General features: G+C 65.6%; 1 protein-coding gene across 2 annotated transcripts; it reads right to left on the bottom strand.

Annotated features, from left to right (window-relative positions):
* Window positions 1-1,133: 1,133 nt before the first annotated feature.
* On the bottom strand, window positions 1,134-26,299 carry SLC12A5 (solute carrier family 12 member 5). Of its 2 annotated transcripts, XM_040575568.1 has the most exons (27): window positions 25,843-26,299; window positions 18,893-18,987; window positions 18,394-18,525; window positions 17,946-18,092; window positions 17,448-17,502; window positions 16,439-16,569; window positions 16,021-16,262; window positions 15,738-15,949; window positions 14,060-14,227; window positions 13,107-13,205; window positions 12,848-12,905; window positions 11,865-12,039; window positions 10,805-10,923; window positions 10,343-10,441; window positions 10,144-10,263; window positions 9,806-9,910; window positions 9,553-9,721; window positions 8,553-8,748; window positions 8,265-8,434; window positions 8,038-8,169; window positions 7,657-7,764; window positions 7,379-7,501; window positions 7,113-7,300; window positions 6,845-6,859; window positions 6,194-6,327; window positions 5,627-5,735; window positions 1,134-5,488 (listed from the first exon to the last, which is right to left on the bottom strand). In XM_040575568.1, the coding sequence occupies exons 1-26, from the start codon at window positions 25,892-25,894 to the stop codon at window positions 5,644-5,646; spliced, it is 3,336 nt and encodes a 1,111-aa protein (XP_040431502.1). In that variant the 5' UTR covers window positions 25,895-26,299; the 3' UTR covers window positions 1,134-5,488; window positions 5,627-5,643. The 2 variants fall into 2 exon arrangements, with proteins under 2 accessions (XP_040431502.1, XP_040431501.1); XM_040575567.1 differs by having other exon boundaries at window positions 1,134-5,735.
* Window positions 26,300-26,757: the final 458 nt, after the last annotated feature.

Below are 26,757 nucleotides of genomic sequence, written 5' to 3'. Positions count from 1 at the left end.
TGTGTGACGGGGGCCAATGTGAGAGGCCCAAAAGACGCTCTAGCAGCTGTGGGCCTCCCTCAGCCCAGTGACCAGGGGGCCCAGTGCTGGAGCTGCACTTGCTGTTAATTGAACAGCTACCACTTAAAGCTGAAGCTACCACTCCCTATGCATTTTAGCACCGGCCTCCCTTTGTGCTGCCGTTGTTAGAAAACCTGCAATTAAATAGAAGTCTGTCTCTCTACTTTCTTTCCTCTTCATCCATTTCTCCCCTTCTGCAACCCAGAGGCTTCCATGACCTTAAACATGGGAACAAAATCCCATTGTAGATGTGATTTTTTTTTTTAATTTAGCATAGCTTTTGATACTTTCTCTGGCAGTATCCTTCTGGACAAAATATCGAGAATACAGCCAAACACGTATTATGGGGGGTGAACAATTGGCTGACAGGTCAGGCTCCAAGGGTCACAGTAGATGGGGTTGCATCAAATCATCAATCAGTCATCAGTGGGGTTCTGCTGGGTGCCACAAACGGGGTGATGAGAGGCTGGAGAGCAGCCCCACGGAAAGGGATCTGGGGGCTTTGTCGGGCAGCGAGCTGACCCTGGCAGCCAGGAGGGCCAGTCCTCCCCTGGGTGCTTCAGGAACGGCACGGCTGCCGGCCGAGGAAAGGGGTCCTGCTCTGCTCGGCCTCGCCTCGAGCACTGCGTGCACCCCGGGACAAGGACATAAAGCTGTTAGAGAGGGACAGGACCCGAGGGAACGGCACGGAGCTGCGGCAGGGGAGGGTCAGGTGGGTGTCAGGGGAAAGTTCTGCACCCAGAGGTGGTCGGGCACCGAACAGGCTCCCCAGGTGACAGCACCGAGCTGCCGGAGTTCAAGGAGCGTTTGGACAGCGCTCAGACACGGGGTCTGGTTTTGGGTGGTCCTGTGCGGAGCCAGGAGTGGGAGTTGGTGATCCTGGGGGGTCTGTTCCAACTTGAGATATTCTACAATTCCATAAACTGTGGCACTTACGCCGTTCCTCTCATGCTTTGCTTCCTGTGCAATCTGACGCTCCAGTTGTTGGTTGCTCCTTGTTATTGAAATGGAGGCAGCCAAGTGCAAAGTAGCTGTGGAGACCCTGCAAGCAAGTGAAAACCCCATGCAAGCAGTGAAGGGTGTAATAAAATCATTTATTGCATTTTGTGCAGACAGGAGTCTAGAAAAATGAATACAGGTAAAGCAGTAAAGCATTAACAGGGAGCATTCAACAGCTGAGGAGCCACTCCTCCATTAATACCTGCACAGAGAACACAGGGTCTGTACTGAGGCGGCCTAACGCACAATACTGAAACAGTCACAGAAATTAAATGCAAGCCTAATACTCTTTTTTTTTTTCTTCTTTTTTCTTTTTTGGTTTGCAACCTGTTTTATTTACAAGGTTTTAAACTTAATTGCATTGCTCTGCACACAGATTCTCTAAAACACAAAGCATACTAGGTCACTACATGTCTATTGAAATATTGCACTCGAATAAAAGTCACTTGAATGGACGCAGAACATCTAGCTACAGTGATTAAAAGATTATTGAATGAACTGACTGGGTGATAACATTCATAACAAATATATTGCACATGTAGCACAGAAAGTGTTGTAACCAGCAACTCTCAGACCTGCCGGGCCTTCTGCTCGGTTTCAGTCCTGCTACAGAGGAGGGTCCCGACCCCCCCCTGCACCTCGCTGCGGCCCCGTACAGTGGCTGCCTGGGGCAGCCTGGGGGTGCGGGGCCCCCCGGGGCAGAAACCACCTCGTGCTTGCGCGTGTGCCGACAGGGAGCTCACGCTCCTGCCATGGACATCGTCTGCACCATGGCGAACAGCAGAAGGATGCTCCTTGGGGAAACTGAACACTCACAGAGGCCAAACGTGCAGGGCTGGGTTTGTAAACTAACATGCAGTGCTGTCTGCTAAAACTGGCCCTCTCCAGACCAAAGGCAAGTGAGAACTCACCGTGGAAACCAGCACCTTTCCTGCCGCAGCGAGTGCTGCCTGGCAGGGGATTGAGGCAGCCCAGGCTGTGCCAAGAGCTGTGCCCTGTTCTTGCTGGAGGATGAGGAAGGGAAATGCTTTGTTTCAGTGGGACTGATGGAAACAGCTCGCCTTTTGGCTCCCTGGAGGAGCCAGGACTGCAGCTTTACCAAGGGAGGTTGAAACAGTGCAGAGGGGAGCGGGACCCGTTTGGTGCTGCCGGGAAGCGAAGAAGCAAACCCGCCTGCCAAGCAGCACACTGGCCTGGCGTCACCGCTGCTCAGCAGAGAATTTCTTCCCTGATAACCCGCGGGTGCAGCCAAAGGAAGAGCTCTGCCTGGCCCTGATGCTCCTGCCGCTGGCTGCTGCTGCCATAACCCCTCTGCGCTCGGGCTCTCGCTGGTGCCTCCGTGTGCGGGAGCTGGCTGAGGCTCGTTGCTGGGCGGCCACGCAGGGCTGGGGGGCAAAGCCCGGCTGTGACCAGAGGGTGACTGCGGAGGGGCGGCGTCTTCCGCAGGGGCAGAGCCGTTGGCAAGCATTGTAGGCCAAACAAGCGCGGTGCTAGCACATGAGATGAGTGGGCAGGTCGGTGTGCATGCCTCCTCTGGTACTGCAGAAGTGCTTCAAATACTTTGGGGAGGCTGAAAACAGCACATGAGCTTGTGCATGGTGGTATAGGGGCAGAGCCTGGCAAAGCCTGTTTCCCATGGGATTGCCCTTGCCCCAGGCAAAAGGAACCTTTTACCTGTGGATGCCCCCTGCTCTTGTAGAAGCTCTGAGCGAGTGGCAGAGGCAGTGGCAGGACCAGGAGCACTGCTCGGTGTGTCTGTTCTGCTCATCAGCCCAGAGCCTTTGTGCTGAGACTGCGTCTCAGCCTGACTTTCCTCTTCTGCAAATGCTGGGCTCCCCTGGCAGCAGGGAACCAGTCTCTTGGCATTATCTATCTTCCACACCAGTCTGTGATGCAGCCTGCTGCATCTGTGCAGCTAGCTGAGCTACCATGGCAGAAAGCCTGGCTGGGGCTGGGGCTGCTGCTGGAGAGAAGGGAGGCACTTTGGGAGTGATGGAAATGTAGGAGCAAGGTATAAACAGGCACAGATGTGCAGCTGGGGCTTGGTTTTGGTCTGGGAGTGTGTCCAAGTAGTCTCTTAAAGCAAAAAAAAAAAAAAAAAAAAAAAAAAAAAAGCCAAAAAAAGAGCACGAATGAACCAAAACTTCTTCTATCCAAGCAGCCCCATATAGCTTTGGCCTGGAACTGGAGGAGTAGAGAAGCTCTGCAGAGGAAGAGGGGACAGAGTTGTCCTGTGCAGAGGGAGCTTCCTGCCCTCCGGGAGGCTGGAGCTGGGGGCTGCAGCTGGCCCCAGCCTGTAGGACGGGTGGGCGAGCACGGGGCTGGCTGCCAGGGCCGCGGGGCTGGAGCAGGTGCCAACTGCTGCCCAGCCGCCCAGGGGGTCGCTGCACAGGACCTGCGCCCTCCCTGCCAGCCAGGACGCTGCGGGCTGCACGGTGCCGCGGGGCGAGGGGAGGCGATGGGGCCGTCTGGAGGGGACGGAGGAGGAGAGCTCCAGCGCTGGGCTCAGCTCTGGCCGGGTCACCCTCACTGTCCACCACGCGTGGAGGGGACAACGTGCTGCTGTGCAGGGCCAGGCTGACACAAAGCAGCCAGCACTGCCAGGAGAGGGCAACTCTTAGCAGGCTGCACTTCGAGTGGAAGCTCAAATCTGCTGTGAAACAAGTTCAGAAAAGTCTGTAATTTCTTTTCCCTGAAACTCTTAAGAAGCTAAATCGAGAAGAGAATGAACTCGCAACCTGGCCCGTTCCCAGGGGCTGCTGGTGGCTGGGGAAGGCGACAGCCTTCACCACCACCCCAGGGCACTCGGTGCCGGTGGATGGGCGCCCTTTTCATGCAGGAGCAGCCTGTCACACCTCCGTCCCCACAGCCTGGTGCTAGCATAGCCCTGCATCTCTCAGTATAGATATAGATCTCTATATATAGACTTCATCTGGTTCTATTAACATAAATATGATCACTTTAAAAATACACGTACTGTATTATGTACACTATGTACATGGGGCCGGATGACGGCACGCCATGGCTGCCCCCGGCACCGCTTCCTGCGTGGTTCCTGGAACCATTCACATTTGTTAAAAGCTCCTCAGTTTCTCTGGCATGAGAGATGCTGTGGGGGACGGGGGTGGCTCTGCAGCTGCTGCCGCCGAAGGTAGGACATGTTTGAGGGGTGTCCCACGCCGTCCCACCGCATCCTGCTGCCTGCTGCAGGGCTGCGGCGGGAGGGGACGGGCTCCGGACCATGCCACCCTGGCCAGCGGCTCCAGGGGCTCTGGGTTCTGCCCCCGGCACTGCCCCAGCACCAGCGTGGCGCTGGGGAGCAGGAGCGCAGCCGCGAGTGCCAGGGGGGCACAGGGCCCCCACAGCCACCTCCATGCTGCAGGGCCCAGCAAAAGCTGCCGCAGCAGGGCTGAGACCAGTCAAACAGACTTTGCATATATTAAAAACTACCCGCAAATCCCAAGCTTCCTAGAGCCCCACGGCAGCACCTGTGCCTGCCTGGGGCCAGGGTTAGGGGCTAGGGTGAAGCCCTGCAGACGCAGCGGGACATGGGGGACCTGTGGGCTGGTCAGTGTGGGGTCCAGACAGCCCCCAGAGCCCTCAGTGTGGCACGAGTTCTGTGCTCAGGCCACGAGCAGGCACAGGTGCCTGGGGTTGGTGGCATCCTCGCAGTCCCGAGCGGCTCCGACTGACGCCGTGCACAGTGGGGCATCTGCTCCACTGCAGACACTGTGGCTCCAGGCAGTGACTGCAGCACAAGAGCCAGGGCAGAAGGAGACAGAGTCAGCGGGGAGGGGGACAAGGATCATCGCCACCCACCCCAGGCCAGAGCTCATGCTGCAGTGGGATTGCAGCTCTCAGGCATCCCGACCCCCTCGGCTGCCCCCCACCCTCTGCCCCCTCCAAACCATCTCGAGTGCCTCTCCATGAGCATGGCCCATGGCCTCCAGATGGGCAGCAGCGGTTGGGGCTCTCCAGGCCCAGCACAGTCAGGGGCCCCAGCCCTCCCAGGGCCAGCGGGCACTGCCAGAGGTGGGGAGAGGAGCATCCGGCGAGGAAAGCATGCTGGTGGCCTCTCTCTTCTCCCAGCACCTCCACAGAGAGGCAGGGCGTGAGCGTCAGGCATCGGGCAGTCACAGGGCACAGGCACATCCAGCCAAGCTCCGCAGGGGGGTAGCAGCACAGGAGGGCCCTGGAGCCCATCTCGGCACAGCTGCCCTCCTGCCCGGCTGGGGGGGCTGTGAGGAGCAGCGTGGGGGCTGGCAGCAGGGGCTGGCCCTGCTGGGGCCGGCGGTGGCGGCAGCGCTGGGCTCCGGTGCTCAGTCCGCGGTACACTGTATATATTTATATATAAACAAGGACAGCAGTGCTGTGACGTTGCAATGAGGAACAGCTGCTCTGGTGCTGGATGCTCCCGGAAGATCTGGTGCTGCAGTTCGAATGGAGAGATCAAGGGCACGGCTAAAGCCAGGTGAAGTTTTTGCGCACCGGCTGCCATCAGGCCTTCCCTCCTCCCCTCCAGGAGCGCGGTGCAGGGGGTGGCGGGGCTCTTGGGGTGTGGACAAACCTCTCTTGCGCGGTATTTCAGGAGTAGATGGTGATGACTTCCCGACCCCCACCACGCACCAGAAGCACTCGGTCCAGGTGCTCTGTCAGCACCTCCAGAAACTCCATGTCTGCGTGGCTGTCAAGGAGGAATGCCAAGCGGGAGCACGGGGACAGCCCTGCACCCGGGGAGCCGAGCCTGCGGCACCTACACCCCGGCACCAGAGCTGGAGCTGGTGGGGTCGTGCATGAGCCAGGGCTGGGGCCAGAGCGCACGCCTGCGCTGGCTTCATGAGACCGGGACCACGTCTGAGCCCCTCGCAGCAGGCAGCCGCCCCCGCGATGAACCAGCACGCTCACATGCGGTGCAACGCCGGGAGCCTGCCGCCCTCCACAGACACAGCGCACCCGCCAGGCAGGCAGGCTGCTGCCATTGATGCGGTCGGGCTCAGGCAGAGGCAGGAGCCGCGGGAGTGCCCGGGCTCAAGCACCAGAACAGTACAAGAGCTCCGGCCCCACCGGAGTCCCAGTCCCCGGCCCCCCACACCCTGCAGAGAGGCCCTGAGCCCCGGGGCAGTAGGAAGGATACAGTTTTCATCCCCTTTCCGGTTGCGGGGCGGCCCTGGCATGTTCAGCAGGACCAGTTTGGCATCCTGGGACTTTTTGACGATCACTTCATTGAGCTTCACAGCTGTGTGCATCCTCCTCACGTTGGACTGGTTCCTGGGGAGACAGCACACGTGGGCACAGGGTCGAGCACAGCAGCCACATGCAGGACCCCAAGGGGCCACGGGGCAGGCACGGGGCACGGGACCAGGCTGCGGCACGAGCTGCGGGCACACCAAGCCCTGCCTGGCACGGCCACTGGTGGTGCCAAGCCCACACCGGTGGCTGTGAGCTGCGGGGCTGCGCTCGGTGTGCCTGCTCTGCCAGCTCGGGCCGAGCCATGGGGGAAGCAGGAGCAGGCAGCACGAGCGAATCCATGCGCACCCGAGCCCAGGCTGTGGGCAGCTGCCCGCAGCACGACGGGGCCGGCTGGATGCCCGTGGGGCGGCAGTGCCCACGCTCAGGGCTGGCAGCTGCTGCCCCCGCACCGCCGGGCTGAGCCAAGCCATGCCGTGCCGTGCTGTGCCGTGACGCCAGCAGCCGCTGTGGGCTCACGGAGCCGCCCTTGGGCACAGGGCCCGTGAGCAGCTCCCGGTTCCCCCACCCTGGCCCCCAAAAAACCCCACATACTTACAGGTTCTCCCACTCTCTGCCAGGGTCACGATGGGGTTGGGAAAAGAGAGAAAGGAAGAAGAAATGAGTGTCAGGCACGCACCCCAGAATCCCCCAGCACCCCGTCTTCCTGATGCCTCTGCATGGGGACCCCGACCTCCCCCTCCCGCCCACCCCTCTGCACATGGGGGCTCAGAGCAAGGATGGAGCCAGCACAGCCAGCCCCTGCCTGCACCCATGGGCCTGGTCAAAGTGCATGGGGGACGGGGCAGCAGCATGTGGGGCCATACGGCTTCATATTGAAGAAGTCCTTGATGCCCTCAGGGCTGACGGGGCTCTTGCTCTTATTCTTCTCGGCCACGGTCTTCTCCTTGGTCCAGGTGAGATGCACTTTCTCAGGGGCCGTCTCTGCCTCATCAGCAGGGGACTGGGAGCTGCTGGAGAAGGTGGTGGCGTTTTTGTCGTGGATGAGCTGGACCTGCAGCAGAACAGAGGGGAATGGTGGGCAGGGGCCAGTGCTGGTGGCCAGGCCAGGACCCCTCGCACGGCGCCTCACCTCCTCCTCCGGCTTCTCCTCACTGTCGCCCACCTGCTCCTCGGGGACACTCAGGCGCAGGCGTGTGTTGGCTGGGTTCTTGCGTCGGATGGAGCCGCGAGACTCGTCCGTGATGCTCTGGATCTGTGCGGGACGGGGGTCAGTGTGGGGAGCAGGGCAGAAGATGGCTTGAGAGGAGGCCCCAGCCTGGAGCTCCCGTAGAACCAGCACGCGCAGAGGGGAGCTCAGGCACAGGCACCACGGAGCCAGTTCCCACCCAGGCTGTCCTGCGGCCTCACCTCCCGCTCCCGCTCGTTCTTGGTGAGGTGCATTTGCTTGAGGATCTGGGAGCGCTGCTCCATCACCAGCGTCTTCTCATAGGTGTAGGCAGAGATGTCGCTCTCATGCTGTGGGATGGGGAAGCAGGAGAAACTGTGGGGCTTGGCCAGCAGCACTCCCTGCTCCCCACCCCGGCCCTGTGTGTTCCCATGGACCTGCGAGTCCCTGTGGTGCTGCACATCTTTGCGAGGTTGCCTACCTCCCCAGCTCTGCACATGACCATGATGCTGTGTGCCCCTGTGCCCCCAGCCTCAAGAGTTCCGTGGTGCTGCAGGTCCCCGTGGCAGGGTCTGCCAGGCGCAGCACCCTGGGCCATGGCATACCCCCAGCCCAGCACTCACCATCTCCACCACCTCCACCTCCGCTGTGATGCGCAGGTGGTACAGGAATGTCGTCAGGTCCTTCTTCATCTGGATGCTGTTGTCATCCATCTGTGCCACCGTGAAGATACGCATCTTGCACTTGCGCCAGACCTGTGAGGGAGGAAGGGCGGGAGGGAGGTGTGGGCACGGCATGGTGGGTATGGCCCTGGCCCCAGACCCGCTACATATCCGCAGGGCAGAGCTACCTTGTGGTGCCGCAGGAGGAAGGGCAGCAGCATGAGCATCCCGCCGTCATGGACAATCCACCAGACGTCGATGTGGCCCTCCGAGAAGCGCTCCTGGTTGCCCGGGAACATGGCGACGTTCTTGGCCACCAGCAGGGCCAGGTGCCCGGCCGTGGTCTCTCGCACCAGCTCTGGGAGGGAGGGGAAGGGAAGGGCCACATCAGCCGGGACTGCTCATGGCTGCGCCCCAGCGACGCCCGGGACAGGGACCGGAGGCGGGGGCACCCTGCCGTCTCCGCGCAGCCCTACCGATGAAGTTCCTCCAGGTCTGGTGGTCCTCCTTCTGGCGCCAGCTGCGGGGCCAGCCCACCAGCACCGTGTTGTGCTGCAGCCCGCCCAGCCCGCTGGACTGGATGAGGTGCGACATGCCGTCCCGCAGGTTGGAGGAGATCACCACTTGGCAGAAGCCCTTCACCTTCTCCGCTTCCATCAGGCGGCGGATGGACTGGCAGCGGGAGAGACGGCGTCAGGGACCGTGGGAGCCCAGCCCTGAGACGGCGCCCGCCGTGCACAGCACCCACCAGACTGGGGCTGCCCTTGGGGCAGGTGGGGTGCAGAGGGCTGGGCGCTGGAGGGGAGCGGGCTGTGGGGTGTGGGCTGTGGGGTGCGGTGCCCCACAGCAGGACGGCAGCTTGGGGCTGGGACAGAGGAGGCTCGTCTGCAAGCAGAGCTGGCGCGTGGCTCTGTGCCGTGCCGAGCTGAGGGTGTCCCCGTGCCAGGGCTCTGACGGGCGGCAGAGCAGCAATTAGAGTTATTTACTCAGAGAAATTATAACATGTCTGCATGGGAGAGAAACTGTTTGCTTCTGAGGGCTTAATCTCATTAATGTGCCGCCTGGCTGGTGCGGAGGTGCGGGGGGAGGAGGGGCTCTCACTCTGGCTGTGAAAGGCTCCCTTTCTGCACAGCCTGATGCTGCGGCCACGAGGGCTGTGAGCAGGGCTGGGGCCATGGGGCCACAGCGGAGGGGCTGCTCAGCCCAGCAGCACAGCAGCCCCCCGTTGGTGCTGTGCCGAGCCCTGCAGTGACAGCCAGGAGCCAGGACCAGCACCTGACTGGTGCCAGGTGTCCTGGGGAGTGGGGCAGGTGTCCCAGAGGTTCCATTGCCCCCACTGTGCCAGTGCTTTCCCAGTGCAGCCCCGCAGAAGGGCAGAAATGCCCTGTGGTCTGCAGGGACACTGGGGCCATGGCACGGAGCTGGCACCAGCCCCAGTGCAGGCGTCGGCGCAGGGAGGGACTGGCGAGCTCTCACCTCCTCCGCTCTCTGCGCCTGCGGGTGGTTGTCCAGGAAGGTCCCTTCCAGCACAGAGGCCACAATGGTGAGGCCCTTGCCTGCTTTGAGCTGTGAAGTGAAGGACAGGAGCTGTGGGTGCACCACGTTCTGCTCCTGATCCACACGGACCAGAACCAGCAGCTGGGGCCTGGAAGGAAGGTCCTGCAGTCAGCGCCTGCGGCCGCCCTGCCCCGCGCCACGCCACCGCCACCCCTCCACCCTGCGGCCTCACCTCCAGTTCTTGGTGTGGGGGGGCCCTTCCTCCAGCCGCAGCAGGGCGTAGCGGGCAGCGCTCAGCGACAGCCCCCGGATCCCGTCACCCCACTCCTTCTCCGCCCTGCAGCACAGGGCAGCGCGTCAGGGAATGCTCGTGGCTCCGGCCACCGGCGCCTGCGCCGCGGCAGCACCAGGAGCCCGCAAGCAACGGAGCAAGGCAAGAGGCGCTCAGCACCCGGAGCATCCCGGGGGGAGCAGGCGGGTTGTGCGGAGCTGAGGACCCCGGGTACTGCAGACCCTCCTGCAGGGTGGGTGGCACTGGCCAGGATCTGCCAGCCCCTGAGCCGCCCTTACCCGCGGTACTCGATGTATTTGTAAATGAGGCCAGCGATCAGCATGGCGACCAGCGCGTAGTACCAGGAGCAGATGAACATCAGCGCCAGGCACAGGCTCATGCCCAGGAAAGAGAGGGTCCTGCAGAGGGCACCACGCCGTCAGAGCCCCACAGCGTGGGGCTGGGACCGGCCGTACTCCCGCCGCCCACCCGGCTTACCAGTGGTAGTAGCGGAAGCGTGGCCGCCAGTTGGGTGTCCGCAGCAGCGTCTGCACCGCGCAGGCCAGGTTGACGAACATGTAGCACATGAGGAAAAACCTGTGGGAGAAAGGGGCTGAGCCCGGCACACCGGGCGGCTGGGCTGGACCCGGGGTGCAGCCAGGCTCTGCTGCACGCCCCAACCCCACGGAGCCGGAGCCGGCCGGGGCCCTGCCCACGTGCACAGGGAGATGCTTCGCCCCAGCTGTGCTGGAACCAGTGGGGCCCCACACCCAGAGCCAATGTGGTGCACCCCCGGAGCAGCCTCTTTGGGGGTTAAGGGGCTGTGGGAGGCCGTGTGCTTGCCCCAGCCCTCCCCAAGCAGCAGAGACCTGCAGGGGCAACCTGCCCGGCTGGGGCATGGAGTGCGAGGCCCAGCCGCCCCCTTGCTGAAGGTGCGTGTGGACAGAGCATGCTGCCTACATGGACAGGATAGGAGCCACCTCGTCCAGGGAAGCGATCAGGATCCCGATCTCACAGATGCAGGCGGTGAGCAGCAGAGCCCATGTGGGCTCCCCGTTGGCTTTGCCATGGCCGAAGACCTGGGAGTGGGGCACGAGAGCAGAGCGTTAGGGGCTCAGCGGAGGCAGCACCGCGCAGCCCGTGGACGCAGCACACAGCCTGGCCCCAGCACAGGTGGTGGAGGCCAAGCTCCAGCTTGGGAAGGGGCCCAGGTTCACTGTGCCACAGATGTACCGGTGCCATGCACCTCCTGGCCGAGCTGCTCTTGGGGCGGTGACGGAGCTGGGGAGCAGGGGCCAGTGGTACAGGGAGTGTCCCCACACACCATCCAGAGGCTCCTCGGCACAGCCCCACAGGGCCAGACCCCCCCATGTACCAGAGGCTCCACAAACTGGTGCAGGTCCCACAGGGAAGTGGTGACAGGGCCAGCAGCACGGGTACAGTCCTGTTCCTGAGAGCCAGTAGCCCTGCAGAGCAGCCCCGGCCCCCGGGACCCTCGCCAGGATGCCAGGCAGCCGCATCTCCTGCAGGTGCGGGGGCGCGGGGAGAGGGGCAGGCAGCAGCTGAGGGAAGGGTCTGGGGGGGGGGGCTGCAGACGCGTGTCTGGGAACATTGGAGGGCGCATGCTGCAGTCCTTGTGAGAATTCTCAGAACATGGCTGGCAGGGTGGAGGAGCACAGTTAAAATTAGCCTGCTCTTCCCTGGGGGGAGCTGTCGGTTTGGATTTGGAGAGACGAGGTTGTGAAAACGCGTCTTCAGAGAGCAGAAAAATATTAAGCGGCACAGCAGCAGGGGGGAGGGGGATCCTGACCTTTCCCAGCACTCTCCTCCCACTGACATGTCGCGTCCAAACCCATCACGGTCGCCACAGCGCTGGTGCCCGCGGGACGAGGGCAGGCTGCTGGGCTGCTCTGCTGGCAGCGGTGCCGGGCGGACAGCGCGGGTGCCCCGGGAGTGCCACCAGGGGGACGGGCAGGGGATGCTGCGGACCAGCAGCTGCACGGGGTCTGGGGACGCTTACCCTGAGGAAGGGCACAATCCCATCCCTGGAAATGGCTTGCAGGAGGCGGGGGGCTCCGGTGAGGCTCTGCAGCCCAGCCCCACATGTGGAGAAGAAGGAGCCGATGACAATGACCCATGGGGACGGCCATGCCAGCGTGCCAACCACCAGGTTCCCATTGACAGCTTCACCAAACCTGCAGAGCACCAGCACCACTCACAGCTCCGTGCCCTGGCCGAGCCCCAGCTGCCCTCGCCCTGAGAGTGTCGGTGTGGTGCTGTGGGTGCAGGGCCAGCTCCCGGCGGCCGGCTGGCCACCATGGGACACCGCCAGGGAGGGACGGGATGGGATGGGACGGGACAGGACGGGACGGGATGGGACAGGACAGGAGCGGAGAGGGGCCCTGCCCTGGCTGCTTCCTGTCGGGCGCGAGCCAGGCAGTGGGGGCTCAGATGGCTGGGGTCCATCCCAGCTCCTCGCCTGTGGCTGGGGGGGGGGAAGCCCAGGGGGATGTGGGATGGGGCCTTCCCATCCCCTCTGCCAGGAGGAGGCCAATTAAGGCTGCGTGCAGCTTGGATCCAGTTTGTGTTGGTGCTGGCGACCCAGAAGTGTCACCCACCATGCGCAGCGAGCTGGGCTGCCCTACATACACACGCGTCGTGGCGCGGGCAGCGCTGCCTGTTGACAAACAAGTGTGCTGCACGCAGCCCGGGGCGGGAGGGACCGGCAGCGGGTGAGCAGCAAACCATGGGGGAAGAGGCACACAAGAGCTCCCAGAGCCTGTTACAAGCTTTGCACCCCCAAGAGCCTGCCCCAACACGGCACACAGCCTTAGTGCCCCCCCCTTTGCGTACACTGTTCCCGCCAGTCCCACAATGCCACCGTGCCAGTCCCAGTCGTCCCAGCTGTGGCTCCCTGACAAGCCCCCCTGCAGTTGTCCCTGTCCCCAGCCTGTCCCTCTGGGCTTGCCCCACGCCTGCCCCGCACGGCCCAGGGACACTCACTTGTCGCGCAGGACGACACCCTCGATGCACGCCCCAAAGAGCACGACGGAGCTGATGTCTGCCGGGCAGTCAAGGAGAGCCTGGAAGATGCAGAGCCCCACACACCCGCCCTGCCTGTCCCCGGCCCCACACAACAACAGAACGGGCAATGGGACCCATCTACCTTGCCAGACCCCAAACCAGAGCAGTCTCTGCCCTGCAGCCACAGCCTGCGGGGCCTCACCCATGACCCACGGTGCTGCCGAGCCCTGAAGGATACAGACCGCAGAGGTGGTGGCGATGGCCAGGATGGTGCCTGTGGGGATGGACTTCTGCGCATCTCGCAGGTCCCCGGAGCGGTTGGAGCCAGCCATGATGCCTGGGGAGAGGGGAACGTGCCAGGGGTGGGGAGCTGCACCACCGCACGTCCTGGCCAGCAGCACAGCCTGCACCGCGCACCGGCACAGCAGGACTCCCGCTCGGCGGTGTGCCGGGGCATGGCACGGGCACACGGCTGCACCGGAGCAGGTTCCCCACGTCCCACCAGCACTTTCCCACCTGACCCGCGGTCTGAGGCCACTGAAGGATTAGGCACAAAACCCACTTATGTGACTTGTTTCATTAGCCCTTAATTAGCTCAAGCAGGGGAGTTAGTGTCAGTGGCTGCAGGGAAAGGGTCTTGCCACGGCTGGGCCAAGGCCGGTGCCAGCAGGTCCAGCACGGCCCCACGGATGCGTCCCCGCAGCCTGGCTGCTGCTGCTGCATGTGGAGCAGGATCCCTCAGCGGGGATGCAGCTACCTGTGGCTCAGCCTGCATTATTGATGTGACACAAATCCATGAAAAATCACACCATGCCAGCAAGTGAGCACCAGGCGGGAGTGCACCAGGGGCCGTGCGTTGGGCAGTGTCGCAGGGCCATCAGACCCCAGGACCCCAGCACTGCTGGGCCCTTCCAGCAAGTGTGGTGCCAGGACAGCCTGCGGGGCATCCCACCGGGCTCTGCAGCAGGACTGGGGCAGGGGAGGGCTCCTCCTCCCCCGGGAGCTATAAATACCGGCGCCACGGGTACGTCAGCATGGCGGAGCGAGGCACCCGGCTCTGGAGCTGCGTGGGAGGACGGGCTGTGATCCACCCCCGCGCCGGCACGGGGGCCGCGGTAGCGGGCGGCACACGTGGGGCTCTGCAGGAGCAGGCACAGCAGCACGTGCGAGCTGGGAGCCGGCGGCACCCACCTGTGACCGAGGGGAAGTAGATGCCCACGAGCAGGGTGAAGTAGGAGGTCATGTCGCTGAAGACGTAGGGCTGGTCCATGTCCACTGGCGTGTCAGGGGGGCTCACGGAGGGCAGCCCCCGCTTCTCCACAATCACACCCTTGGTCAGGTAGGAGCTCCAGAGGTTCTCTGTGAGGAGGCACAACCGGCGCAGCCAGCGTGAGGACGTGGCTGGAGAGCTGCCCGTGCATGCGGCTGCATCCTTGAGCCCTGCGCCCAGAAGGGACAGAGCACGGGGGTGCCCAGCAGCACGTCCCCTGCCCAGCCTCGCCAAGCACAGCCACAGCCAGGGCTGCCGGTGTCCGGCTGGTGGGGGATGGCACGTGCCCAGCCTCTGATGGATTTCAGCAACACCTGGGCCACGGGGACACTGCTGGCAGCACGAACGAGCGACCACAGCAGGTATGTCCTGCTGCTGGCAGCGTCCCTGCAAGATACTGGAGCAGCTGACATGGGATTCCAGTAGCAAATAATTAAGAGGGTAATATAATTAATGCTGATCAACATAGGTTTAAGGAAAGTGGATCGTGTCAAAGCAACTTGATAGTGTTTTTGATGGGATTATGAGTGTGGGGCTGATGTAACAGGCTTAGTGTCCCTGCGTGTGCTGCCTTGGCCACAGATTGCGGCGAGAAACTGGAGCAGCAGAAAGCAGCCAGCACTGTGGGCACGGCTGGGCAGGGGCTGGCTGCCCTCACTGCAGCATCGTGCTGGGGCTGCCCCGTGGGGTCTGTGCAGGTGCTGCAAGGACCAGCCCGAAGCACCTGGCACTGCACATCCCTCCCCAGGAGCGAGACGTCCCCTGACCGCCCCCAGGTGACAGACGGGTCTGGCAGCCCCCGCTGAGGCACAGCCCTTGCCGGCTGCCACCGCAGCCCGTCCTCACGTGAAAGGCACATTTCTCCCTGCAAGGAGGGACCCAGAGCCTGGGGCACAGCCTGTCCCTGCACCTCCCAATTCAGTTGCAGCAGCGGAGGCCACCAGCAGCCTCCTGAACACTCAGCAAATACACTGCACCAGGTCCCCTCACTGTGGCCCAGCAGCCGCAGCCCCCCAGGGCTGCAGCTCTGACAGCCCAACACCCTGACCGTGGCAAGGAGCATCGTCCTCCAGCACCCAGCTGAGAAGCATGAGCACCTGGGAAATGCACCAGCAGCTCCAGAAAAACAGGTCAAAAGTGGCTCCTCCCAGCGCATTCACGAGGTTTTCTGTGCCCTGGCCGCCCTCCAGGCCCGGCTGCAGAGCAGCTCCTGCTCCCCAGCGCGTGTGCTCCAGCAGCAGTAGCACAGTACCCCCAAGGGGCAATCACTCCTCGCTAAACCTCGGGTCAATATCAGGCCTTCCAAAGGCGAAGAGAAAACAAAGGGAGGATTTATTCGTCCCCAGCCTTTCAGTGTCATTCAGAACTGTCAGGCTCACACTGACTGCTCAGGGCACCTGGCTTGGTCCTGCGGTGCAGCCGTTCCCACTGCTGGCATGGCCGCACCTCAGGGCAAGAGCATCCCCACGGCAGGGCTCGCTCGCACTGCCCGTCACCTCCTAGGCCAGGGCTGGCTTTCTGCTCCATGCAGCTGCCCAAGGGGCAGCCACCCACACACTCGATGCCCGCCCTCTGCCCCCGTCCCCGCTGTGCACTCACCTTGGATGAGGCCGCTGGCAGCACCAGGGATGCCCTCAATCTCGGTCACGTTGTTCATGGTGAAATACTCGTCGCAGGTGGCGTTGAGAAAGCGGGAGGTGCAGAAGAGCTCCCAGAGCTTGGAGCCCACCGTCTCGTTGCCCTCCACGACCACCTTGGTGCAGAGGTCGAATCCGTGGCGCGAGAGGGTCCTGTTGCCCAGCAGGCAGATCCTGGGGGGTGGCGGGTGCTCAGCAGCGTGCCGCCAGCCTGGCCCCGCCGCCCCGCAGGACACCATACTCACGGGAAGCTCGGTGGGTCAAAGGCTGACTTGATGACACCGGCATAGATGGCAAGGATGGAGAGGATGACGCAGCCCAGGAAGACCAGGGCAAACTTGTTGACGTACTTGACACCCACGAACACCACGGTGGCCATGCAGGTCAGGACGCAGGTGCCATAGACGCGCATGTTGTTGAGCATCGCTGCCGCCTCCCCGCTGGCATCCTCGGCCTTGAAGATGGCCATGGGTGGGAAGATGTAGGCCTGAAGGAAAGACATGGCATCACTGCCAGGCAAAGGGCCCCGCGGGGGGCCTGGGGAGCACCCCTGGGCCTCCTACATGGACACACTGCCCAGCAGCACGGGCAGGCAAGGGCAGAGCCACACTGCCAGGGCATGAACCCTCAGCACTGCGTGGTGGGAAGGACCACGGCACTCACCAGAAGGATTTCAATGGTGCCTAGGATGTACATGGCGCCGGCAAAGGTGGTGCCCAGGTAGAAGCAGAGCCCCACGGCCCCACCGAACTCAGGTCCCAGGGAGCGTGAGATCATGTAATAGGAGCCGCCCGCTGCCGGAGAGAGCGAAGGTTGGCCCCGGCCAGACCCTGACGCGCAGTCCCAGCTCGGCCAGGGTCCCACAGGGCAGGATGAGGCCTGAGTATCCCCAGGACACCGTTCCAGCAGGGAGCAGCTCAGCTGTCCTAAGCCCTGGCACGGCCAGACTGGCAGAGCGATTCCTGGCAGCCCAGCAGCTGGGCGCGACAGCCATGGGGACACCTGTCCCCTGCAAAGCCACACAGGCGCTGGAGCCCCAGGGACACGGGCCATGCCCTGCTCCATCCTCCCAGAGGAGCCCTTACAGCTGGGCAGCAGGGATCAACGGCCCCGCCGCGGCGGCAGGATGATAAATAGCTTTAATTACACCCTGCCAGCACCGTGCTGAGCCCCGCGGAGCAGCAGGGCATGTGCAGCTCGCCCGCTCCTGGCTCTGTGCAGCCGAGCAGACGCACAGGGAAGCAGCCCCGAGCACCACCTCTCCCGGATGCGGGTTCCCCGCACCCCGGCACCCTGGCACTCATCCTCCTCCCGCTGCTTGCCCGGGCTCTGCTCGGGGAAGCGGCTCCCCCGCGGCCGCTGCAGTCTGGCAGAGGAGGAGCCGCGTCTGACGGCTCCCGCTGCCATCTGCACCTCGCAGCTCTGGGGACGGGGCGGAGGCTCCAGCTCTGCGCTCACACACACCCCCCCCCCCCCGGGGAACCCGCATGGGGCTGGTGGCAGAGGGTCAGGGCCACCAGTGACAGCTGCCGTCCAGTGCGGGTGTGTGGCATGGGGAAGCCCCAGAGCTCAGCTGGGCACATCTGGGACCAGAGGACCCGGCAGGCGCCCACCCCAGGAGGGAGCCGGAACCCCTTGCCGTGAGTATGCACAGACAGGGCCTTTGCTCTACCTGGCACCACGCCGTTGGTGGCAATCGCACTCATGGAAATGGCTGTCAGCATCGTCTGCAGGAGGAAACAGTGTCAGCACCGGGCAGAGCTCCCTCCTTGCTCGTGCAGGGGATGGGGAAGCGGAACAAGAGAGCAGGGCCCCAGAGCGGTCTCTGCGGGCAGAGACGACGGGTGCTTTCCCGGCAGGGCGGCTGGCTGCAACAGGGCACGCAGGTCCCAGGGCAGTGGGCACTGCTGCCACATCCCACCCACTCTGCAGGTGCAATCTGGGTCATGATTCGAACACTGTTCTGCTTCCAATTCCGCTGGGAAGCCGGGCAGTTTCTCCTTGCTAAGTGGGGCAGGAGCACCGGCTGAGCAGGCAGCAAGCACTGCCACGAGCACTGTTGCTCCTTTCTGCATCCTGGAGAGCCTGGCTGCCAGGGGGACAGACACCCCCGGCCCAGAGGGAGTGCCCGGGATAAGACCGAGGGGCAGGAGCTGTGGGGAGCACTCACGCAGGAGCAGCAGAGGAAGACCATGCAGAAGGACTCCATGATGCCGGCAATCCCCACCACCCAGGTGAGGCGCAGGAACAGGATGACCCCGAAGATGTTCTGGAGACAGGGCAGGTAGACGCCCATGAAAGTGCCCATCCGTGGAGCCTGTGGAGGAAGCAAGGAGCAGTCAGGGCTCAGCAGGCAGCACCCATGCGTGCACGCTGCTGCAGGCAAGAGGAGCACAGGACAACGTGGCTGCGAGCATCTGCACTGCATGGCTGGGCAAGAGCCACTAAGGGAGCGAGGGGTCCTTCTCCTGCAAAGCCCTTTATGGGGACTGGAGTGACAGGGATGCTGGGATGGCAGCGCCTGCAGGGGTCAAGGGACCTGGCATCCCAGGGGTGGGCTGCAGCCCAGGGCTGCAGAGGCCGGGAGAAAGGGGCAGCGACAGCCCTGTGCACCTCACCTGAACCGGCTTCTTCTTGCCCCCATCATTGTTCTCGGCCTCCTCGTGCTCCCGGCTGCCCTGCGGCAGGTTGGTGTAGTTGGCCAGCCCGCTCAGCAGGGACGAGACCATCGGGCTGGTGTCCATCTCCTCCTGCAGAGAGCAGTGTCCTGAGAGGTGATGGCAGTCCCAGGGTCCCACACCACCCAGAGCCCTGCCCCGCTCTGCACGCCCGGTGCACCTCAGCAGTGGAGCTGCGATCCCTGTGGCACCCGGCCCCCACCAGCTGCAGGCCGCGCGCTGCCCTGGGGCATGGCGCTGGTCACATCAGGCCAGTCACGCCGTGGGCAAGGTGTCTCCTGAGGGCTGGGCTGCATCACCCCCGCCCCAGGGCTCCTGGGTGCTGCCTGCCCTGCAGCAGGGGGACCCTTCCCAGGTGCTCTGCGGCATCATGGTGCCCCACAGCCCCCTCCCCAGGTCCCATCCATCTGGTCCTGCCCTGGCTGCCCGCTCGCCCTACCTCGAAGAGGGCCATGTTCTTGCCATCGTATTCTTTGCCCTTCTCCAGGTCTGTGCTGTTGATGAAGGGACTGCTCTCCTTGGGATTGCCATCGCCTACAAAGACAGAATGTGGGGGTGAGCCGGTGGTGCCCAGTCCCAGCACGGCCCCTGGAGGAGCTGCCGGCCCCAGAGCTGCGTGGCCCTGACCATCTGGGCTCACTGGAGCGCATCCACACAGTGCCAGCGCCGGGCAAAGCGACAGGTGTGGATCCAGGGGGAACCGGGCTGCCCGGCCCTCCTGCGGGACAGGCCCAGCAGCAATAACTCACTGGCCCTGCTCCCCGATACGCACCACAAGAGCTGGGTGCCACAGCTGCAAGGTGAGGTGGGGATGCAGCCGGTGGGGCCAGCACCGAGGCAGCCCCTGTGGCTCTGCCCGGGGCAGCGGAGCCGCCTGGAGCCTGCAGAGCTGCTGCTCTGCTGGGAAAGGGCTGCCGCTGCTCGCTGCATTAATGACCTCGCGCAGAAGACACCCAGAGTCAGGCTTAATAGCAAAGAAAGCAGCAGAGAGCTGCAGAGCAGCAGAAATAAATCAGGCTGGAAATAAAGCGGCAGCTAGCATGGATGCCGTTTGAGTGGCGCATTTCTCTGAGACGAGGTAGAGCCACTGAACAGAGAAGAGAGAGGGGCTGGGGCTGGAGAGGCAGCGCATGGGGCAGCCGAGCTAGGAAATGTCCCTAAGCCAAAGAACCCAGCGCTCGGTGGAGCAGCCTGGTGTTACAGCACCCGTGGTGCTGCCTGCCTCGTACTGCGCCACGGGACAGGGTCACTGAGCTGCTTGGCGTGCCTGGGCCGGGGCAAGAGCTGTGCCCTCCGCCGGCATCGAACACGGAGCCCAGCAGCACCTGGCAGCGTGGGGACAGAGCTCGGCAACACAGGCACCCACCATCGGCACCGGCAGCCCCAGGACAGACCCGCACGTGTTTAGAGCAGACCAGTCCTTTGAAGACTGTTTGCCTCCAGACAGTTGACTCATTCTGGGGATCTGTGGAGCTGGTTCGCCTGCGTGCGGTCGTGATTCATCACCTGCAACTGCTCCTGGCCGGCTGGGGGGCGAAACCGCCGGCGCTGCAGGTGATGCCGAGCCGCGCGCTCCCGCTGGTCCACGCACTCCGGTGCGGAGCTGGGACGGCAGCGCCCACGGCAGGGCCGGAGCCCACGGGCTCCTCCCGCGGGCCCCTCCTGGTCCCACGCCGCAGAGGAGGGAGGGAAGCAGCCGCGGGCGGCCCCTGCCCAGTGTCCAAGCACGAGGGGCTGTCAGCGCGGGGCAGCGCGCTCCTTTCTGGGCCGGTTTTGCCAAAAGCACCGAGTGAAGTGCGCGTTACGTAACAGCCGCGTGCACGGGCAGCCAGCCGCCCAGCTCCCCGCTGCCAAAACCCATGGGCTCCGGGGAGCGTGCCGGGGAAGAGAAAAATGCCAGGCGAACAGGGATGCTGCCGGGCCGGCCCTGGGGCCCCCACCCGCAAGTGAGGGGCACGGAGGGTGCAGGGCCAGGGGCTGTCCAAGCCCCCCCACCCCACGCAGCCCCACGCAGCCCCGCTCCCACGGCCGGGTCCGGGCGGCTGCCAGGGGACCGCGGGGGGCAGCGGGGGTGGGGGTGGCCCAGGGTCCGGGCAGCCCAGGCAGGCCCCAGGACCCCCCCGGGAGCACGGAGCCCACGGGGCCCTGCCTGGCCGCCCGCTACCCAGCCGACGACATCACCGTGCTGGTTTCCATGGCAACAGCGAGCCACGGCCGCCTCGGCTCCCGCTCTTCTTATGTAACGTCGCAGCCGGCCGGACGCCGGCCCCGCACGGCACCCCGGCACCGCGCCCCGCACCGCGCCCCGCACCGCGCCCGGTCCCTCGGCACCCCCCGAGCACATTGACCGGGCCCCGCGGCCCCAAACCGCCCTGGCCCCATGGGACCAACACCGACCGGCTCCACGTGACGGAGCCCAGCCGTACCATGGGGTGCCCAGGCCGCTGCACTGCCCTGACCTGCCGGCACCACCACAGCACCCCAAAACCTCGCTCACTGCCCCCCCGCACCGTGGCCCCTGCCCGGGATACCAGCGACACCAGAGCAGGGACCTGAGCCCAGGCTCTGGGGACCAGGCTCCTGCCGCCCCTCACACCCGCTGCTGCCAGCACCCAGGGTCCCCTGGGTGGGCAATGCCCCACAGCCCCCACAGCCCAGAGCCACCCTGGCGGCACCGGAGGGACCGTGGCCCCACGCTGGCTCCAGCCAGGCTGCTGGGGCTGGCCCGGGGCACAGGAGCCCCTTGCCTGGTGGTGCCACCAGGAGGACCAGTGCTGGGAGAGGCCCCAGGGTGGCGCGAGGTGGGGGGCCTGGGGACGCACACAGCACAGCTCCGGTGTCCCCAGAGCACGGCTGGGCCCCCCCGGCCCCGCAGACTAGAAGGAGTTAAGTGCCACAGCGGCGGGGTCCCAGGTGACGGATGCGCTCCCCGCTCCTGCTGGAGACCATTTTGCCGCAGAGGGGCTGGTGCAGCCGCTCCCCAGCAGCTGTCAGAGGATTTGTGGGCTGCGCAGAGCCAGGCAGGGGCACCGCAGCCTGTCCCGGGCAGGGCCGCCCACCCCTCACCACCACCGCTGCAACCAGTCCTTGCCCGTGGCGCTGAGGGTTAACAGCTCCCGGCCGCGGGCCGCCAGGTGACCCCGGTGTCCGTGGGCCTGCCGTGGCCCCATCGCCCCAGCATGGCCTGGGGACAAGCAGCACCGGGCAGCAGCAGGGCCGGGCAGCCAGGCTGCGGGCTGGCGGCTCCAGCGGAGCAGAGCTGAGCCGTGCCAGGCTTCGATCCCGGTGTTGAGCCGCCCCCCTCCCCAGGGATCACTCAACATGAATCGGCCTTTTAATTTGCTGCGGCGGCTGGAAGGGCTCGCGGCTGGATTGCTGGCAGGGAACCACAGCCCCAGCGTGGCTATCACATAATCCTGCTTGTGGCAGGGGTTACCACTGGCCCTGCATGCCTGGGACATCCCAAACCCGGCCCCGCTGCCTGCAGGGGACCCTGCGGCCATGGGACCATCCCTGTGCACCCACGGCCACCCCATGGGCCAGTGCTCAGGCAGGGCTGTAGCCCAACCATAATTTATCCCATGGCTTTTTACTCAGCCCTAAATTGCGTTGGGAAGCATCATATTCCTTATCCCAAATCCTCCCTAATCGTTTTACATGGCGCAGTCACTGAGCACTAACAGGGGGTAGGGGGAGCCCAGGCAGCCAACCCCCCAGGGCTAATTAACCAGAGCTGCTGCCAGGACTGTAGCCAGCCTGTCCCTCCTGCGGCAACCTGCAAGGGCCAGTTGGGCTCCCTCACAGCCAGCGGGCATGGCGAGCCCTGCCCGGTGGCACCAGTGGGTGCAGCCCCTAGCTGGGTGGGAGCAGAGGGCGAGGGGGGTTGCTGCGGGGGCAGCCCTGGCCCCACGCTCCCTCCTGTGCCCAGGATCGTGCTCCTGCCGAGGGCAGCACCCGGGCCCTGGCTGGATGCTGGCACCCCCAGCCCAGGCCTGGCCGCCGTCTCCTCCCGCACTGCCCCTCCGCAGGGCTGGGCACCGGCCAGGCACCGGGCAGCACTGCCAGGCCCTGCGCCGAGCTCCGCAGGAGGCACCTCGAGCCCGGTGCTCGGCACAGCTCCGGGAGGCTCTGGCCAGGTCCCAGCCCCAGGAGCAGAAGCAGGAGCCGGGCAGGAGCAGGGCGATGCCTGCCTGCTTTGCTCAAGGTGCCCAGGCCGTGGGGCTGCCCCCCCCAGGAGCACAGGGCACCTTGACTTTTGCCAGAGCATTCGCTGGCGGTGGCTGGCAGCAGCCTCCTCCAGCTCCCTGGGACTCTGCCCAGGGCTGTCTGCAAGGAGCAGCCCCGGGGTCACGCCAGCACTTCTGTGCTACCCTGCGGGCTGGCAAGCACATGGGCAAGCACGTGTCCCCCAGCTGATGGCCCCAGCTGCTGCCATTTCGCAGAAGACCCTGGCCGGGGGTGGCCACAGCACTGTTCTGTCACCCTCTGGCCACCCAGGGGACTCGGTCACATGTGCGCTGGTCCTGGCACTGGCCTGCAGGCCTAGGGGTGCCTTAAGGCAGGTGGGGAAGGCCAAGGGGCCCTGCCAGTGGCTGGCAGCTCTGCACAGGGCTGCAGCCTGTTTGCTCCCACCCAGGCTCTCTTCTCCCCCATGTGAGGGTATCTGCCGGTGGCACCAGCATGGGAGAACCCCTGAGAGGACAGGGAGCCCCCGTGTCCCCTGCCGAGGCAGAGACCACCCTGCCCGGCAGCAGCACAGGCAGCTGGCGCGGCACTGGCAGTGCACTCAGCGGCGCTGGGCCCAGCTGCAGCACGGCAGGGGGTGTGATGCGCGCCCCCGTCCCAGCTGCACGTTACCCTTCCAGCGGCCAGCACACTGAGCAGCCTTTTGGGCTGGATTCTTTCACTGCCTGACCCATATTGGACCAACTGCTACTTCAGACCTATCCTCTTCCTTCCTAAACCTGGGATTATCCTCTCTTTGATCAGCCGGCCCTGCAGGCTCAGGATTTCCAGCACAGGCGCTTTGGCTGGCTGCATTTAAACAGCTTCCCAGATTCTCCGGTAGCCTGAGCCCTGCCACGAATGGCCGTGGACTGAAGCTACAGCAAAGCTTCCCCACCCTGGGTCTCCTCTCCCCAGACAGTCAGGTGCCTCCAGAGCAGAGGAGGCTTTCCAGAGCAGAGTGTGCCTTCCACACCCAGAGCAGAGCAGTGCACGCAGCCAGCCCAGACACTGCAGGCAGCAGCCCTGCCCACTCCCCTGCTCCCCATCCCCTCCACAGGGTCTGCTACTGGCCCCGCTCTCGCTGGGCTGGCAGCACTGGAGCCCTTCCAGCCCTTGTCATGAAGAGCTCGCTCAGGCTGTCCAGAGCAGGGACCTGCAGAGGGGCTGCTGCGTGGCCTTTTTCTCAGAAAGGGCATAAGTGGGGACCCAGGGCTTCTTCAGCAGCTCCTCTGCTGGTCTCAGCGAGTCACTGGCAGGTCAGCAGCTGCTGCAGGCCCGTGAGAGTGGGGGTGTCTCTGCTGGCCAGGCATCAGCTCTGCCACCCCCCAGCTAGGGTGTCCACCGTCCCCAGCAGACAGACCCTGAGCATGGAGATCTGCGAGACCCCTGGAAGGGTGCAGGAGAGTCACAGCCCCCTGCAGCAGCCTCCAGGGTATCCTCCGCCCCTGGCACAGGTGCACAGGGGGGCCCTGCAGTGCTTCTCCCCTGCACCCTCCTCTACTCCCCAGCCCCACGGAGCCTCCTCCAGCCCTGCATCCGCAGCCCCACAAGGCAGCAGCTAGCCAGGCCCAGCTCCAGGGACAGTCTGCACTATCCATCTGTAGTGGCACTGTGTCCAGCCTCTCTGCCAGACCCCAGGAACGCAGCCTGTGAGCAGCACGGCAGGAATGCCTGCCTCCACGCATCCCAGCATTGCTACGATGGAGGCGTAATGGGCAGCATAGATCCTGGTGCTGCAAAGGGCAAAGAGGGTCGGAGCCGAGGAAGGCTTTGGCCAGCGGGTCAGTGTGGCTCCCCCCACCTGGGCAAGGTGACTCCAGAAGGCTCCTGCCAGCCCTGACCTTGAGTGGAGCCATGAATAAACGAGCAACTACACAGAGTCAGGCCGTGGGGCAGAACGCACGCCAAAAGCGTTGCGCGTTGCTCTGCCCAGAGCCCCGCCGCAGGCAGCCGGGGACTTGCGCTGCAGGTGCCCGACCTGGCTGCCCCCCGCAGCCCTCCTGGCCGCGGCTTTCAACAGACCCCGAGGGGACCCGGTGGGGGTGGCGCCGGGGGTCAGGGAGGCACCGCAGGGCCCCCGCGCACGTCGCTGCATTCGCCCGGGTGCAGCCGGCTCCTGCGCCTGGCACAGACACCCGCAAAGGAGGATGCAGCACTGCTCCCGCTGCCGGGCGCCGGGGGCCGGACACGTCCCCGCGGGGCCGGGGACCCCCCGCCGCAGCTCTGGGGCCGAAGCGCGGCGGCGGCGCAGCGGACGCCAGGGCCCGGCGGCCCCGGGGGGCTGCGGCCCCGGCCCCTCTCCCGCGGCGGCGCTGCCCGCCTGCACTGCGCCGGGGCTGCGGCGGGCTCGGCCGGGCCGGGCGGCCCCGCGCGGAGCTTCAGCACCGCGGACAGCGGCGGGGCCCCGCGCGGCACCGGGCGGCGGGGACCGCGGGGGGGCAGCGGGGCTGGGGGCAGCGGGGCTGGGGGCGGCGAGGGCCGGGGGCGGCACTGGGAGGGCTGGGGGAAGGCAGCCGGAGCGGGGGAGCGGCTGGGGGTGGGCAGGGGTGGGGGGCGGCGGCGGGACCGGGGGACGGGGAGGGAGGGCCGGGGGCGGCAGCGGGGAGGGCCGGGGGCGGCAGCCGGAGCGGGGCCGTCGCAGGGGTCCCTGCGGCCGCACGGCCCGAGCGGACCGGGGCAGCGCCGCCGGGGGCCGCCCGGGAGGGGGCAGCGGCCCCGGCCCCGGGAGGAGGCTCCGCGGCGAGCCCGGTCCGGCGCCGCCGCTCCCCGGGACTGCGGCAGCGGCGGGCGCGGGGCCGGGCGGCGGGCGGGCGGCGGGGGGCGGCTCTGCGCGGGGGCGCCGCCGCGGGGAGCCACAGCCGCGATCGGCAGCGGGAGCCGGAGCGGGAGCGCCCGCACCGCCCGCAGCGCCCGCAGCGCCCGCAGCCCCGCGCCGCCGGCAGCGCCCGGACCCGCCGCCGCGGCGTCGTGGGACCCCCGACCGCCAGCCGCCGTCGCGGCCGGTGCCGCCGGTGCCCCCTCCCCGAGCCCCGCGGTCCCGCGCAGCGCCCGGCTCTGCCCGCGCCCCCGCCGCTGCGGCTCCGCCGAGCCCCCGCGGCGCCCGGTGCGGCCGCCCCAGCCCCGCTCTCGGCCGCTGCCGCCGGCCCCCGGGCCGCCCCTTACCTTGACTTGCCCCCCCATCGCCGTCCTCGCAGTCCGTCAGGTTATTCAGCATGGCGCCGCTGCCTGCTGCCTCGCTCGGGGGCTGCTACAGTCCTGCCGCGGGCGGCTGCGAGGGATTTGCTTCTTGCCAGGGGCCGGCGCCTCGCGCTGCAACAAGCCGCCTTCCCTCCGTGCCTTTCTCTTTCTCTCTGGCTGGATGTAGGAGGAGGCTGCAGTGCAGAGATGCCTCAATGCACAGACTCACACGCTCACTCACTCCCAGCAGCAGCGGCGGAGCCCAGCCTGACTACTCACTTCATCATGTATTCAGGAGGCATTATCCCCTGTCGGGTTTTTGGGGAGGGGAGCGGTGGCAGGCAGAGGCGAGGGAGGGGGAAGGAGCTGTAGCAGAGCCACACGCCACCTCCCCGGGCAGCGCTCTGCCTGGCTCAGCCAGGGCTGGGGGAGGAACCGGGGCACGCGGAGGCTGCGGGTCCCCCCCCAGCTGGCGCAGCAGGGCGGACACCGCGCCCCTCCCTCGGCCCGGGGCGCTGCCCAGGGCCCCAGCACCCCAGTGCCGATGGAGACCGACACCTCCCGAGGGACACCGAGAGCTCCGGTCAGGGTGATCCTGGCCCCAGGCAGCCCCCAGCCGGGGGGCTCCAGCAGGGTCCGGGGCAGGGGCAGCGCCCGCAGGATGCCAGCACGGGGCTGAGCCCTCCCAGCCCTGCAGCACGAGCGGCCTGCAGCGACCTGCCGCACCCAGAGCAGTGCCAGCATCTGGGTGCACGCCGGTGAAGGAGGGATGGATGGCCAGGCAGGAGCAGGACTGGGGGCTGGCCGAGGCTGCAGCACTGATGCAGAGCGGGGGAAAGCTGACCCTGAGGGATGCAGGCTGGGAGCGAGCCCACCTGGGGAGGGCTGTGGGGAGTGATG

The sequence above is a fragment of the Cygnus olor genome, chromosome 16 (assembly GCF_009769625.2).
Source record: "Cygnus olor isolate bCygOlo1 chromosome 16, bCygOlo1.pri.v2, whole genome shotgun sequence".
Lineage (NCBI taxonomy): Eukaryota > Metazoa > Chordata > Aves > Anseriformes > Anatidae > Cygnus > Cygnus olor.
The sequence above is the reverse complement of the archived record's forward strand: the minus strand, read 5'-3'. Positions and strand labels throughout refer to the sequence as shown.